General features: G+C 38.6%; 1 protein-coding gene across 4 annotated transcripts in view; it reads left to right on the forward strand.

Annotated features, from left to right (window-relative positions):
- VPS41 (VPS41 subunit of HOPS complex) overlaps positions 1-15,323 on the forward strand; it is a 247,119-nt gene that overhangs the window by 180,913 nt on the left and 50,883 nt on the right. For all 4 annotated transcript variants that reach the window (XM_058296762.2, XM_058296764.1, XM_058296761.1 and 1 more), the window contains 6 exons: positions 436-565; positions 2,020-2,135; positions 3,418-3,474; positions 7,813-7,874; positions 9,019-9,100; positions 12,487-12,579. In XM_058296762.2, coding sequence (XP_058152745.1) covers positions 436-565; positions 2,020-2,135; positions 3,418-3,474; positions 7,813-7,874; positions 9,019-9,100; positions 12,487-12,579 — 540 coding nt within the window. The remainder of the gene's footprint in view (positions 1-435; positions 566-2,019; positions 2,136-3,417; positions 3,475-7,812; positions 7,875-9,018; positions 9,101-12,486; positions 12,580-15,323) is intronic.

Here is a 15,323-nt window from a genome sequence, read left to right on the forward strand (position 1 = left end):
CAGGACTGTGTGGCTGCACAACATTTCCAGCTTCTCTTAATCAGCGACGTTTTCAGCCTTCCCAGCATTACTGATAGTGGGCAGTGATTTGGATAATGAAGCAGTTTGTGGTACAGTTTTCACCGTTCCTCCCATATTGGGTGGAAGAGCTATAGCAAAGTTGCCTAAGGAGTAGCTAGCTCATCCTGGGCCTCGGCTCTCCCTGCAGCTTGAGCTGCCGTGGTAGAGCGCTGACAGGGCTCAGCAGTACATGGCCTTGTTTATCCCTCTCTAAAGGTCAGAAAATGAAACTGGGCCATGGCGCTCTCTACAGCAGGTTGTTAGGAGAGATTGCGTGCACTGGAATTTAAAGGCAGTAATGACTGGCTTGAATTAATTTATATGATTTATAGGAATATAATTAAAATGAATTTTCTTGCTCTCTTTTTCCCTTAGGAAAGAGAATTCTGTGCCAGGCCTAGATTGGATATCATCCAGCCACTTCCTGAGACTTGTGAAGAGATCTCTTCTGATGCTCTGACAGTCAGAGGCTTTCAGGAAAATGAATGTAGAGATTATCATTTAGGTGTGAACTATCAGGGACCCTGCTCACTTTATTTCTTGTACTCATGGGTGTTCCCCCTTCCCCTTGACTGACACAAAAGGGAATTGAAATTGAGGTACCGAATGGGTCTTAGAGACCCTTGTGTTGAAAATGGGGGAACGAGGCCCAGAGAGGAGATCACATAACTTTGCCTGAGCTCCACCAGCAAGGGGAGTGGGGGGCAGAGAGGAGGCCAGGGTTGAGGTGAGTAGGCTCCTCGTTCCCTGTCACTGCATTCTTTCTTTCGTCCTAGCTGTGTAACATGATGCTTCACTTACACTGCAGTCAAGCCGCTTGGCTTTATGGTTGTCCTGTCACTCCCAGCTTTATGGCCCTAGAAGGTGTGCTCTGGGATGCCAGGGAAGTTGTCTTTCTGTTTGTGACCAAATGCGCAGAGCTTCAAAGAGTGCCTGGCACATACTAGGCATTGGGTGAATAGTATGTATTGAGCTGTGAATGAAGGTCACTGCTCAGAGGTAAAGGCAGAACCTTTCACATAAGTCTTACCTGAGGCAGCTGTGTTTCCGGTGTCATCTTAGCCTTGTAAATTATGTTGTATGAAAATATGTAACAGTTAAGATTTTTTTAAAATCTTTTCCTCCTTTAAAAACAATCAGTATATATTTAGAATATTTTCAGTTCTCATTTTGGCCCCAGGAAATGTGGAAATACTGTATACATGCTTGAGCATTCTCACATAAAGGCCCTAATCAGTTGAAAAATGTGAATATATTCTACCTTGGCAAAGAGCAAATGTGATTCATAACTGAAAGCATTCAATCTAGGTATTTTGCTCAGAGCAAACTCTATTGCACACCTAGAAACCCTTCAGAACAGGTTATATAATTGAGTTCTGCATGAAACTCTCACAATTGGCATTGTGAGCATGCCGCAACGATAGATTCTGTCCCCAGGGCTTGGGGCATCTGTCATTAGGCCTTAGATGGCCTTGACCTGGATGGGAAAGAAACATTTATCGCCGACTATGAGATGTAATTGTTCTGGAAATTACTAAATGGCCATAAATAAAGTTTATATACAGTAGATGAAGTCTCATATGCAATAAGATTCAGAGAATTTTGAATGCTGTTTTTCAGTTGAAGACAGTGTTAATGTACTGAAACGATTTTAAACCCACCTTATTTTTTTAAAGTTCTTTGGTATGTCCTCCCATCCTCCCTTCCTCCCCTTTCTTCCCTCCCCTTTTTCCTTCTTTGTCTTCTTTCCAATTATTTTGTACTTAAATTTTTTAAAAAGCACTAAAACATATTCCATCATTCTATATCCCTCCCCACTCCTGTTTTTCCACTTGCTCCAAAGGTAGGTGAGTTTTCCATTTGCTCTCAAGCTGGGTAGCCTAAACAGGTCCCCTAAAACCATTGCTACATTTCTACTGTTGATTCTCCTGAGTTTTTCTCCTCTTCTCTCACCTATAGAGTACTCTGAAGGAGAATCACTCTTTTACATCGTGAGTCCAAGAGATGTGGTAGTGGCCAAGGAACGAGACCAAGATGATCACATAGACTGGCTCCTTGAAAAGAAGAAATATGAAGTAATTTTGATTTTACTTTCTTGAAAGTATTGGCAGAGGACAAAAGGTTTTCATCGTAAATCTTTCATGCAGTTGAATTAGAGTGCCCCAAACCAGAAATATGTAGGAGGCTCATAACCTCCCAATTCCGTTTTCAGAAATTAGGAGGGGAAAAAAAGACTGCAGCAAGGTTGACTGGCTTCACTATTAATGGGGGAGAAGTTGGTGGTGGAGGAAAAGGTGGGCTGGATCCAGCCTATTGAAAATTTTATTTTGTGAGTATTTGAGAACAATGAAATAGGGGTAGTATTTTGGTGTTGACTAATTGGATATTTAGTGCAATTATTATCCTGTGTAAGGTAAAGCTGTTAATATTCACGTAGGATGGTTTTAACTACCAATTCAGAGAAAATGACTATCCACTTAACCTTAAGTCTTGATTCAAACTAATTTGTATAGTTATGTCCCAGCATGACTTTCGTGAAAGAAAACATTTTTTCAGCTTTAATAGCTGCAAAGACTTTATCGTATTGATTCAGAGATGCTCTATAGAATGGCTTATATGCTAACCACCTAAGAAAAACAAACAAACCTTTATAGTTCATCTATTTGTTACTTTAAGTTTGCAATCACTTGAAAGAATCAGTTAGGAAACTAAGTGAAGTATTTGGGAAACTTTAAAACATTAAAAAACTAGTTAGGGTCCAGACATTGGTAACTAATTCATAATCCATTTAGAACCATATTGCTTTAGATTTAGTAATTTCTTAAAGAAATGATTTTATGTTTTAAACATTTGTGGTTAAAGTGAATAATTGCAGACTTTCCAAAATAGAAAAAAAAAAAATCTTATGTTACAAAACTTAATTGTAGATATACATAAAATTATGCATATAGTTTACTTTTTATTGCAACAAAGGAAAAGTGTCCCTTTTCTATATGTCATACAGATTTAGAAAGGCATATGAATGTTTTCATTTGGAGACAAAATTTTGTTGTCTTTTTATTTGAGTCTGATATATGATTCCAGTATCTTGATGTGGAAATAAAATAAAAAAGAAACTAGAGAAGTCTTTATTTTGGTTGACTGCTTTTGTTTGAGTTTGAATTGAGTGAGGTTCATCTAGCCATAGCATTAAAAATTCCAGTAAGTCAAGCAGAAACCACAGAAAAATGGGTCTTAATTTATGTAGTCCAGAACTTTGAAACATATTAAATATAGAGTATATAATCTCAGAATCTTTCTCTTCCACTGTCTCCTAATTTCCCTCTCTCCTTTCCATTCCTTTTATCTTGCTTATAGGAAGCTTTGATGGCAGCTGAAATTAGCCAGAAGAACATTAAAAGACATAAAATTTTGGTAAGTATATAATTTTATTTTCTGTAACTTGCCTTTTGATAAATTTTAATGTGATTGAAAGTAATTTGAAAAGAATAGGTTCTTCCTACCTTTTGAGAATTTGTTTCAAACTAATTCTCTAACCTGTAAGATCAAAATATCTCATTTTATTGAATCAGTTTCTGCTTGTAAATAAGAAACTTTAACACCTGCTAGGAGGTAGTTTTAGATAATTTGGGAACTGTATTTGTGAAATACACTTTAAACACATAGCTCTCCAGTTATGTGTGCAGAAGTTTCTTAAAATCATAGGTGAAGTAACATTTTGGCAAAATTTACCAAAACTAGATTGCTTCAGTGTCTCCATAAGAACAGACTTGAATGATTTTGTTGTGGAGACTAATCTGGAACATCAAATACATTTTTACATTTTGGACTCTAAAAAAATAATAGTGACAGGAAAGTCCGTTTCATTGCTAACTGTGACAGTGAACATGCAGATGGAGAACAGAAAAGAAATCATATCCTTTGAGAGTGAAGAGTCCTTCAGGATCATCTAGCCCAGGACCTTGTTTTATAGATGAAAACTGGAAACTTTGTCTTTTGTGGCTATTTGGGCTTTAGACAAACTTCCTTCTGCCTGCACTCTCCCCACCTTAAACTTCTCTGTAAAACTCCACATGAAAGTATTGTTTCCCAAAGAGACTACAAATAAAATCATTCAGGTGCTAAAAGGAGAAGGCAGAATCAGAGGGTGGTTGTTTTCTCCCTCAGAATTGTGGAGAATAAGTAAAGATTATCTAAAAATGTTGCTGAAGACAGTCCAGCCAGTCAGAATTGTATATGTGAAGATGCAGAGATGTGAAACCGCTTGACCTGCTTGGATATGTGGGGCAGTTGAGGGATTTACAACTATAGAGGTGGTAAGAGCCAGCCCCGAAGGGCCATGTGTACTTAAGCTTGGCTTTGTCTTGGAAACTGGAGAAGCCAATTTACAGAAAGATATAGTGGTGGTGAGAATGGGTGAGAGGGAGGCAGCTAACTCAGAGATCAACTAGGAAATGTTTTGGTAACCCAGGTGGGAAGTGATGAGGACCTGCACAGTGCCAGTTGGAATGGAGAGGTAATGAAGGTTGAAAGGCATGGTAAAGTAGAATCTTCAGGACATGGTGACCGACTGTGTGGACAGGAGAATGAAAGCAAGAAGTCTAGGTTGACTCCTGTGCCTTGAGCTTGGTACTCTGGGTGGATGGTGTTGCCATTCACTGAGGAGAAATGAGGACTTCTAGTTTCAACACACTGAGTTTTAGGCACCTATACAACATCCTCTTGGAGCTCACAAAAGACATCTGGACTCAGAAATAGATTCACGAGAGTCATCAGCAAACAGTGTCAGTTGAATACCTAAGTTTGGTTTAGTCCACACAGAGTTGAGTATTTAGTGACAGAGAACAAAGAACAATGAGTAGAACCATCTGGAACAGTGACTTTCAAGGGATTGTGCATAAGAAACAGGTTTGGAACAACCAGATGGTGGTTGTGTTGTGAGAGCTAAGAGAGGAGAGAATTTCAGGATAGATACAGTTAAGCGCTTAGGTAGTTGAAGAAAGTAGGTCAAGGGTAAGACAAACCCACCTTGACATTTGTACTCTGAATTAGGTAATAGGAAAACAACTAGTGAGTTTCCCATATATGTATTACTTATTCTCAACATGGGATAGGGAGTGAAAAGTGAATAGGAGATTATGAAGTAGCGTAAAATACAGATTATAGGAAAGCAGATGTAGCTCAGGCAACTGGGCTCTCGCCTACTGTATGGAAGGTTGCTGGTTCTGATCCCAGTGCTTCCTAAAGAAGACAGCAAGTTGGCATGATCAGCAGGCACAGCAAACTGATGCAACAGCAGGTATGGCAAGCTGACACAACAAGAGACATAAGAAAAAAGATAACGAGATACACAGCAAAACAGGGAGCAGAGGTTCCTGGTGCCTCCTAAAGAAGACAGCAAGCTGATGCAATGGGCCAGAGCAGTGAGCTGACACAAGATGATGCAAAAAGAGATGCAGGGAGGAACATAATGAGAGACACAACAAAGCAGGAAGTAGAGGTGGCTCAAACAATTAGGCACCTCCCTACCAAATCAGAGGTCCCTGGTTCTGATCCCAGTGCCTCCTAAAGAAACAAGGAAAATGAACATACACAGCAAGTGAAAAACAACAATAGGGTGGGGAGAAATAAACAAAATAAGTCTTTAAAAATATATAGAGAGAGAGATTTTAAGGTTGATTGTGAAGTGGAATAGTGAACACTAATTGGAAGGCTGTGGCATCATGGGAAGCTAGTTATCGGGTGTTTTGTGTAAGAAAGACACTTAAACTTAAGCTTATACTAAGGGAAAAGAGGTAAAATAGAGGTTGAAGTTGAAGGAGTACAAGGAAAAGAGGATGAACAGCAGAATAAGTTTGATAGTGGGGGGAAAGGGGGTTGGACATGAAGAAAGCAGGTTGGAGGGACTGAACCTTGCAGAAAGATCATCCATAGATACTGTGATTTGTGATATTTTCAGAGAAATAAATTTGGGAGCCCCTTCTTTTTTATCACTAGTTCTAACAGATTTGAAATATGATTTCCTACATAATAGTCATTAAAGTAAAATTTCAGTAAACTGAAAATTGGGGGTATTTCTCTTTCCTCTTAAAATGGGGATGTCCTGTACTTCAGTTATATATGGAATTTTTCTTCCAACCATATCTGTCATCCAGGAAGAAATTTCTCATAAGCTTTTGGTACATGAAATAAAAGTTTAAATTCAAATTTTGTTATATATACAAGTTTAAGCTTCTTGTGAAAATGCAATTGGTAGAAATAATATTTCAGGGAAGCGGATGTTGCTCAAGCAATTGTGCTCCCATTTGCCATACAGGAGGTCCAGGGTTCGATACCCAGGACCTCCTGGTGAGGGCACGCTGACCCACATGGAGGGCTGGCCCATGCGAAGCGGTGGCCTGCGCAGGAGTGCCAGCCCACATGGAGAGCTGGCGAAGCAAGATGAAGCAACAAAAAGATACAGAGGAGAGACAGGAAGAGACACAGTATCAGGGAGCTGAGGTGGTGTAAGAGAATGATCGCCTCTCTCCCACTCTCGGAAGGTCCCAGGATCAGTTCCCTGAGCCTCCTAATGAGAATACAAGCAGACACAGAAGATCACAGAGTGAATGGACACAGAAGGCAGACAACCTAGGGGGGTGGTATATAAAATATTATATAAGGGAAACGGACTTTGGCCCAGTGGTTAGGGCGTCCGTCTACCACATGGAGGTCCGCGGTTCAAGCCCCGGGCCTCCTTGACCCATGTGGAGCTGGCCCATGCGCAGTGCTGATGCGCGCAAGGAGTGCCCTGCCACACAGGGGTGTCCCCCGCGTAGGGGAGCCCCACGCGCAAGGAGTGCACCCATAAGGAGAGCCGCCCAGCGCGAAGGAGGGAGCAGCCTGCCAAGGAATGGCGCCACCCACACTTCCCGTGCCGCTGATGACAACAGAAGCGGACAAAGAAACAAGACGCAGCAAAAAGACACAGAAAACAGACAACTGGGGGAGGGGAAGGGAATTAAATAAATAAAAATAAATCTTTAAAAAAAATAAAAATAAAATATTATATAAAATAATATTTCATAAGGAGTCATAGGGAAATCAAGCAAAACCATCCCCCCTGTGCACCTGATGACACTAGTCACCCCAAATCCTTTCAGAACCAAGGTGTGGGTAAGTGAATAAATATAATTGCTGAAGCCAATCACTTCACTGCTCTGAAGCCCTGTTTCTTTATCTGTGAACTCCTACGTTTTAATTACATGTTTTTCTGAGCTCACATTTACTTTAGCATTAACTTTAATATTTATTTCCCTTTAATATGAGAGCCTGTAGTTTCATTTTTCTTATAGCATTTCTTGAGGCTTGGATTAGAGAGGACAGGTAGCTAGCTCCCTTTTTCCAGATGAAGGCCCAAGAAACATCCTCATATTCAGTGAAAACATGAAATTGTTGGGTCATGTTTCTTTATTGGAGATTTCTTTGCGAGAGAATCTCTTGGGAGGACCAGATTAGAAGCCTTTAAAAAATAATCACTTTTTTTTTAAAGATTGAGATTTCTGAAATTCATGAAACCACAAACAAGTACATTTAAAATGAACATGTTTGAGGGAGTAGCAAGGATAATTAAATAAAGCAAATTAAAACACACAAACATTGCAGTCAGTAGTGCTAATGTGACCTCAACATCATGGCCTGCTCAGAAATCAAGACTAAACATTTTAGTTGTTCTAGTTGAATTATGACATTCCTTCATTTAATTTTCCCTAGGATATCGGCTTGGCATATATAAATCACCTGGTGGAGAAAGGAGAGTATGACATAGCAGCACGGTAATAATGACATTTTCACAGTTATTTGTTACTATACGTAGAAATGACCAGTGTAATAGTTTTGTAGATGCTGGCAGATGAGGCTCCTGGGTCAGAGGTAAAGGACTCATCTCAGTGATAGCAGGAAACACAGTATTGGCATTTGTGCCAATTCCCTGAGCCCCATTTGCCACAAGGCACCATATAGAGGGCCAGGTGACTTTGCACATCCAGTGGTTTGTGTTACAGGAGAGGAGACCTGAGCTTAGGGTATCTGAATCTTTTATAGTGGGCAGTAAGTCTGCCTGACCTTTGCTCCAGAGGAAAACATTATTGTACCAGACAGTTATCAAACCTGTCCTTTGTTCTGGAGGGACACACTATCTTTATCCTCTAATACCCAAGACTGTTCGCTCTACAGATGTCCTGGAGAAGATGGTCCAGTTCAAAGGGAGGCAGTGCCTCTGCTCATAATTTATGCAGAAATGCAAGAGGCTCAAGAAGAATTGTCTCCCAACAGAAGGGTGGTAATTAAATGGAAGCAATATCTGTCTGTAGTGGACAGAAACTTCTGTGGTGGTTGGGATCTGTGTGACTGGCTCCTGCTCTAGCTTTGCAGTTCCCGTCCACTTGACCACATGGAAGCTCTGGAAGCAAGACTGTGAGGCCTACTTTTAGGCCCCTTGAGATTTAAGAAAACCTGTGTATCTCTTGTTTGAAACAAGGTATCCTTCACACATAAACAATTATTCCTCCAGATTATATACTCTGCTAGGATTCTGATGTTCTGCAGTCTAATTTTGTAGTCCACTTTCTTAAGCAGTTCAAGACTGGCACCTTTGGTTGGAGATTCATATGATGAGATTCCTTCAAGGCAAGAAAAGCCCCCAAGTTAGCAGTGGCCATCTGGATAAATAGGGAATTCAGAACAGGAATATCCTTGGGAAAACCCCTTATTGTAGTCCTTTGTACTAATTTTCATAATTTCTGTCCAACTTGTGTAGGCAACAAAAATGCATGTGTGTGCATTGGCACTTAGGATAGAAATTTTTTAAAAATCTGGACTGAGAGATATATCTAACTACTTGGGAAAATGTCTACTTATTCTATTTCTCTTCTATTTTTTACTATAATTTCTTTCTTCCTGGGATGTTTTTACTGGCAGCAAATGCCAAAAAATTCTTGGGAAAAATGCAGCACTCTGGGAATATGAAGTTTATAAATTTAAAGAAATTGGACAACTTAAGGTAAGCAAAGCTTTATTTTTAACTCTTAATCTTTAGATGTAATATATTTATATTGAGATGGAAATAAAGTTAAAAGACTCTAGTAGTCAGTTCTCTGTGGGGAAGTATTATCTAAGATGGAAAAAAATCAAACTTTTAGAAATTAATTTCATTTTATGGGTATAAAATAATATATATGTGTGTATGTGATATGTTTATATGTGTTTTTATTCTTATCTCCTTCTAGTCCTTTCTGTGTTCATAGGAAGTTTTCATGTTTTCTTTTTTTCACTTTTATTTTTTTATATATCAGCTTTTTTTTACTTTATTTTTATAGAAGTTTTAGATTACAGAAGAGTTACATTGAGAATAATAGGGGATTCCATATACTCACCGCCTCATATTTTCCCCTATTAATAGTATCTGATGTTACTATGTGTATTTTTTTTACAATTGATGAACAAATATTGAAGCATTGCTACTAACCATGGTCTATAGTTTGCATTATGGTTTGTACTTTGCACTGTACAATTTTATATGTTTTGACAAAATGTTTAATGGTCTATATCTGTCATTTGCATGCAGAATAATTCCAGGGCCCTGAAAATGCCCTGTGCTCCACCTGTTATTTCCTCCCCCTCGACTCAGAACCTCTGGTAACCACTACAGCTGCAAACAAAACAGTTCCTTCCATCTGCTTTATATTATTTTTAATGAAAGTGGGAAACAGATAGGGTCTCATCCAGTAGATTGTAAAATATAAGGTATAAGGTTTGGTTTTTTTCCCCCAGATTTACTGAAGAATTCATGTATTTTTAGTTTTTACAGCTCTAAGGAATGATTTTATTTCATTTTTTATCTTTCAACTTAGTTGAAAATATCCAAATCAATCAATATAGTATTCCTATGTTTGGTTCATACATTTTGTTTAAATTTTCTATATTTGTGGGCCTTTTGAGTGTCCTCTTGGAGTTATAAAAATGCTCTTAAAAATTCTTGTTTACACAGCTGGTCAGTCCAATGACTCCTCCTGTACTTGCCCCATAAATGTTACTCTTTCCTGGAGGTCCCCCAAGGACATAGTCTCATAGTGTTTGCTGGGCTGCCCCCGGGAGATCTTATCCATTTCTGTGGCCATGTTTTATCCTGATGGTTCTATAACCCAGACCTCTCTTTTGAGTACTATATCTGTCTTAGTTTGCCAGGGCTGCTCTGTCAAGTACATTGGCTTAAACAACAGGAATTTATTGTCTCACAGCTTTGGAGGCTAGAAGTCCGGAATCAAGGTGTTGGCAGAATCCGGCTCTCTCTGAGTCTTTAGTGTTCTGGTGGTAGCTTACTGGTGGTCCCTAACACAGTCTCTGCCTCTGTGACATGGCCATCTATCTCCTGTCTCCCACTCACTCCTCTGTTTATAAGGACTCCAGTCATATTGAATTAAGACCCTCTCTGATTCTGGCTGGCCTCATCTTAATAGAATCTCAGAAGGGCCTATTGTTTTAGTTTGCCAAAGAGCTGCTGATGCAAAGTACCAGAAATGTGTTGGCTTTTATGAAGGGTGTTTTGGGGGGTAAAAACTTACAATTCCAAAGCCATGAAAACTCCAAACTGAGGCATCATCAGAAATGCTTTCTCACCAAAGTTTACTACTGTTGATCTGGCATGTTGCCACGTGGTGCAGCAAGATGGCCACTCATCTCAGCTTTCTCCTGAGGCTCGCCCCTTCCTCTTGAGCTGCTCCGTGGGCCCAGCCTCTTGGGGCTTTGTGCCTAATTGACCCTCTCACATGGCAGGATTAAACATGGCGGCTTCCTTTACCTTTGCCTGTCTGAGTGAGTCTCTCTGTGTTTCCGTTTGTATCAGACCAAGAAAGGGGGTGGAGACTCCACCTGAGTCACACCTCACTGACATAGTCCACTCAAAAACCCTAAAGCGATATTATCAAGTAATCTAATCAAAGGTCCTTCAACTGAATTTAATGCAATCAAAGGATATCACCACCCAGAGGAATAGATCAGTTTACAAATATAATATTTCTCTTCTTGGGATTCATTAAATAATTTTAAGCTGTCACACCCAGTTACAAGTGAGTTCACATTCTCAGGACAGGGATTAGGACTTGAACGTGTTCATTCTATAACAGTATCCATATTTCCAGCTGTGTGGTGGCCATTGTTCCTTAGGTATATTGTTGATAACTTAATGTGAATTCATTTTACTTCCCAAATTTAGTCCTTTCTCCTTTTAATCTGTGTTCATGACATCATAACATACCCATTTCCATACTAACTGTCTCAAAGCCATTGCCCTTAACTTGCAATTCCTGTCAGTTTTACCTTGTTAATACCAACTGGGTCCCCTTCTTCCTTTCTAGTACCACTGCCTTAGCTTTCACCTGAGCTATTACAATGGCCTTCTGATAGATCTACAGGCATCCCAACACAGACTTAGCTTTTTTAAAAATAAATCTGAATTCTCCCTTCTCTAATCTTTGTTGTTTCACTCCTGTCCTTAGGGTAAAATCTAAAATCCTTCCATGATCTTACTTCCACCCTCCTGTCCAGGCTTCTGTCCCTTCAGGGACCCCATCTCACATCTCTGAGCTTCCTGACCTCCTTAGAAAATGCTAGGAGAATGCTTGTTTGTGCTGTTCCCCTGCCAAAAGTGCCTTGCCCTTTCTTTTCTTTCCTGGTAGACCTAGGGCCTATGTGGTCTGTCTTCCATAGTGCTTCAGATGCAAGAGTCCCCTCTGCTCACCACAACACTTCTAACACTTACCACATAATATCACAGTTATCTGCTTAAATGTCTGCTCATCTTCCATTTGGGGCTGTGAGCTCCTTAGGAATGAAGACGCTAGCTCTGTGTCCCCTCTGTAAAGGGTGATGTTTGGCTCATAGTGCACTACAGTTATTTAACAGTATTTGGAAATTTGACTTTGACACAGCACTGATAATATCCAAAGAGCGTTAAGTTCTACTCCCCGCAATTTCAAAAGATAATTGTGAGTTTTTGAAAGATTTAAATAATATAGGGAAAAACAGATAACTAGAAGATCTATATTCCTTTTTACTTGAGAGGTTGACTTTTATAATCTCTATGACCTCTTCCCGCCTATTATTTAGATTTTTATTAATTCATAAGGAAAAACAGGAGGTAAAGGTTAGCCTAGGCACTTTTTTTGTTCTTCATTAATACATGCATTTATACATATATACTTTCAAAAATATATTGTTATAAGAAAGTAGAGTATATTTGAATCTTTTGTCTTTATACTAATTTTCCAAGTAGTCTGCTACCTTAAATTTTAAAAGCAAAAATATATGTTTATGTTTTATCAGTAATTGAAATTCAATTTTGTTTTGTCACTTTTGAAGGATTTTTTTTTTTTCCTTTTCCTTCCCTAGGCTATTAGTCCTTATTTACCAAGAGGAGATCCAGTTCTGAAACCACTCATCTATGAAATGATATTACACGAATTTTTGGAAAGTGATTATGAGGTATGGAATTCTAACATGGTAAAATGTACTTGTTCTCAAAGGAAAATATTAAGAAATATAGAAAATTGTACAATGGAACAATTGGTTCAAAGGAAACAGATTTGCAGGTGCTTGTGATAGATGAAGGTAAGGTAGATGAACTCTGATGATAACTAGTATTTGTGGAGAATGCATATTCTTAATGATTTTTAAGGATTCTTTAAAGTCGTCTCCTTGAGAAACTAAAGAAAAACAGGGAAGTGTGGTTTTGTGGATTTCATGAAAAGAATAACTGCTACTGTTGATACTTATACTACCCCTAAAGAAGTTAGCACTTCCTAAAATATGAGACTCCATTTTAAGTTCACCAAAGAAGGATTAAAGAGAAGTTATGGAATGGAGTGGAGAAGGAAATTTGAAAATGATCTACTTGGTTATTGAAGACAGACGGTATATTGTATTAAAACATAGTACAAGGATAAAGATAGTGCATATACTGTTTTCCTACTATACTCTGCACTTTTGCATGCATATTGCCATTTTAAACTCTAAACACTTTGAGAAAAGTAATATTCCAATTTTACAGATGAAGAAACCAAAGATTAAAGAAATCAAATAACTTCGCCAAAGATGTGTGTTTAATAAATAGTCATGCCAGGACTTCAGCTTAAATTTAGTGTTTCCAAGTACCCAAGGTGAATTGTAATCTTTAAAGTTTGTTCATTTAACGAGCATTTATTCAGAAAGCTTCTGTTAAGTGTGTGTTATATTCCATGAAGGAACTAGACCAGGAGTTCTTAACCAGGGGCCACAGGGTCTGTGGGAAGATTTCAGGAGGTCTTGAGCTTGAAATGAAAAATATTAACTTCTTATCTTTATTTTCTCTGACATCTAACTGAAATCTAGCATTTCCGTCACTTAAGAATGTATTCAATAAATTACAGTAGTATTCCTTTCATAGCACATTACAGTTGTTGCGTATCTCAAAAAATCACTTATGCTCATCCATGTTTTGAAATTACGGTAGTTGTTAGACCCAATGCTGGTTGAGTGTCATAAATCTGTCTGCTGCTACTTTCTGAGAAGGGGTCCATGGTTTTCACCTGACTGGCAAAGGGGAGCGTGGGACAAAAAAGGTGAAGAACCTTTGTGCCAGGTACTAGATATTCAGATGTGAATGAAATGATGCCTGTTTAGATGAGTAGCCCATGGTCTAAGTCATGAGTTCTTAACCGTTTTTGTTCTTAACCTTTGCCAGTCAGGTAAAAATCATGGATCCCTTCTCAAGATGTAGCAGCAGGTGGTTATATGACACTCAACATCGGAAGTCAGAGAAGAGATAATAAGATGGTTTTTTTTTAATTCAAGCTCACAGACCCCTTGAAATCTTTCCGTGGACTCCATGGGCATCCGTGGACCCCTGGCTAAGAACCCCTGCAGTTTAGAACATGGTCTCTCTTCTGGTAACACAAATTTTTGTTCAGTTATTTTCACCAAGGTATTCCTGGATATATGAGAGCCAGGCATCTTGGTGCACATGTGACCTGTATATTTCCTTTACTTTCGTAAGCCTTATATCCTTAGCATAGAAGAGATGAGGTGCTTCGGCATGAATTAAAATAATCTCACACTTTCCTTTGTACCTATCAGGGCACTGTGAACCTTCAATATGATGGGGCCAGAGGGTCCTCACCTTCTCCTGCTAGCAAGTATTATATCATAACCTAGTCTCCTCTAACAGCATGGATCTGCTTGTTTCTAGATCTGGAAAGATTTTATGGTAATAGTTTCTACCATGTGTTTCTGGGTACCAGCTGACATTGGCTAGAGGCATGGTTCCTTTTCGTTTCCTGTTCAGTTAAGTTCAGTTCAATAAATATTTGGAACCTACCAAGATCTAGCTGAACCAAGTGCTCAGTTGGATCTAAGAGAAATAGTAAACACTGTCCTAGTCTTAATAGGGTTTACTAACTGGGAAGACCACATTAATACTCTTTTAGCAATTGCAAAATAAGTAAGACAGAACAGTATGTTTTAAACGAGATCTAAAAAGAGAGAGGGCATTATTGGCCATAATTATTAGAAAAGGTTTCTTCAGTGATTAAGTGGACTTCTGGTATGCGCTGAGGATGCAGAGTGGCTGTCATAAATATTCTATCCTTGTACATCTTTCCAGAAGAAAGAGAATTTTGAGTGTTCTGTGAAAATGATGGAAGGGACTGTTAACTTTATTCAGAAATACTGGAGTATTCTACTTTTCCTATTTTCGTAGTAAGGTAATCTAGGCTTTAAATTTTTTTTTAATTTTTCATGATTTTATGATTCATTCACAGGATTCAACTCTTACTTTTTCAAGTAACTTTTAAATCGTGTCATCAGAAGTATCCTATTGACTCATATCTGGAAGACTTTTGACTGAGGCTGAAAAAAATCAGCACAGTCTAAAACATAAACATGACTGTTTTAGAGCTTGTAGGTTTTTTCTCCTGAATGTTTTTAGGGTACCTGCCTGGCCAGTACTGTAAGAAGGCTATAAATAATTTGCTTTTACTGTCATAAGCACTGATTTAAAAATATGTATTTTAGCTACCAGTATTCTTAGTTTAATGTTTAATTCCAAATTAAATTGTCACATAATTGATCGGATACCAGTGTTCAGTAACAATACTTTTTAATCACGTATCATGGAGATGAAAATTTTGTGCTGCAGTATAGAGCACTAAAGGTCAGATTTAAATAAATAAACTGTACTTCTGTGGAACATT

The sequence above is a fragment of the Dasypus novemcinctus genome, chromosome 5, assembly GCF_030445035.2.
Source record: "Dasypus novemcinctus isolate mDasNov1 chromosome 5, mDasNov1.1.hap2, whole genome shotgun sequence".
In the NCBI taxonomy this organism is placed as follows: Eukaryota; Metazoa; Chordata; class Mammalia; order Cingulata; family Dasypodidae; genus Dasypus; species Dasypus novemcinctus.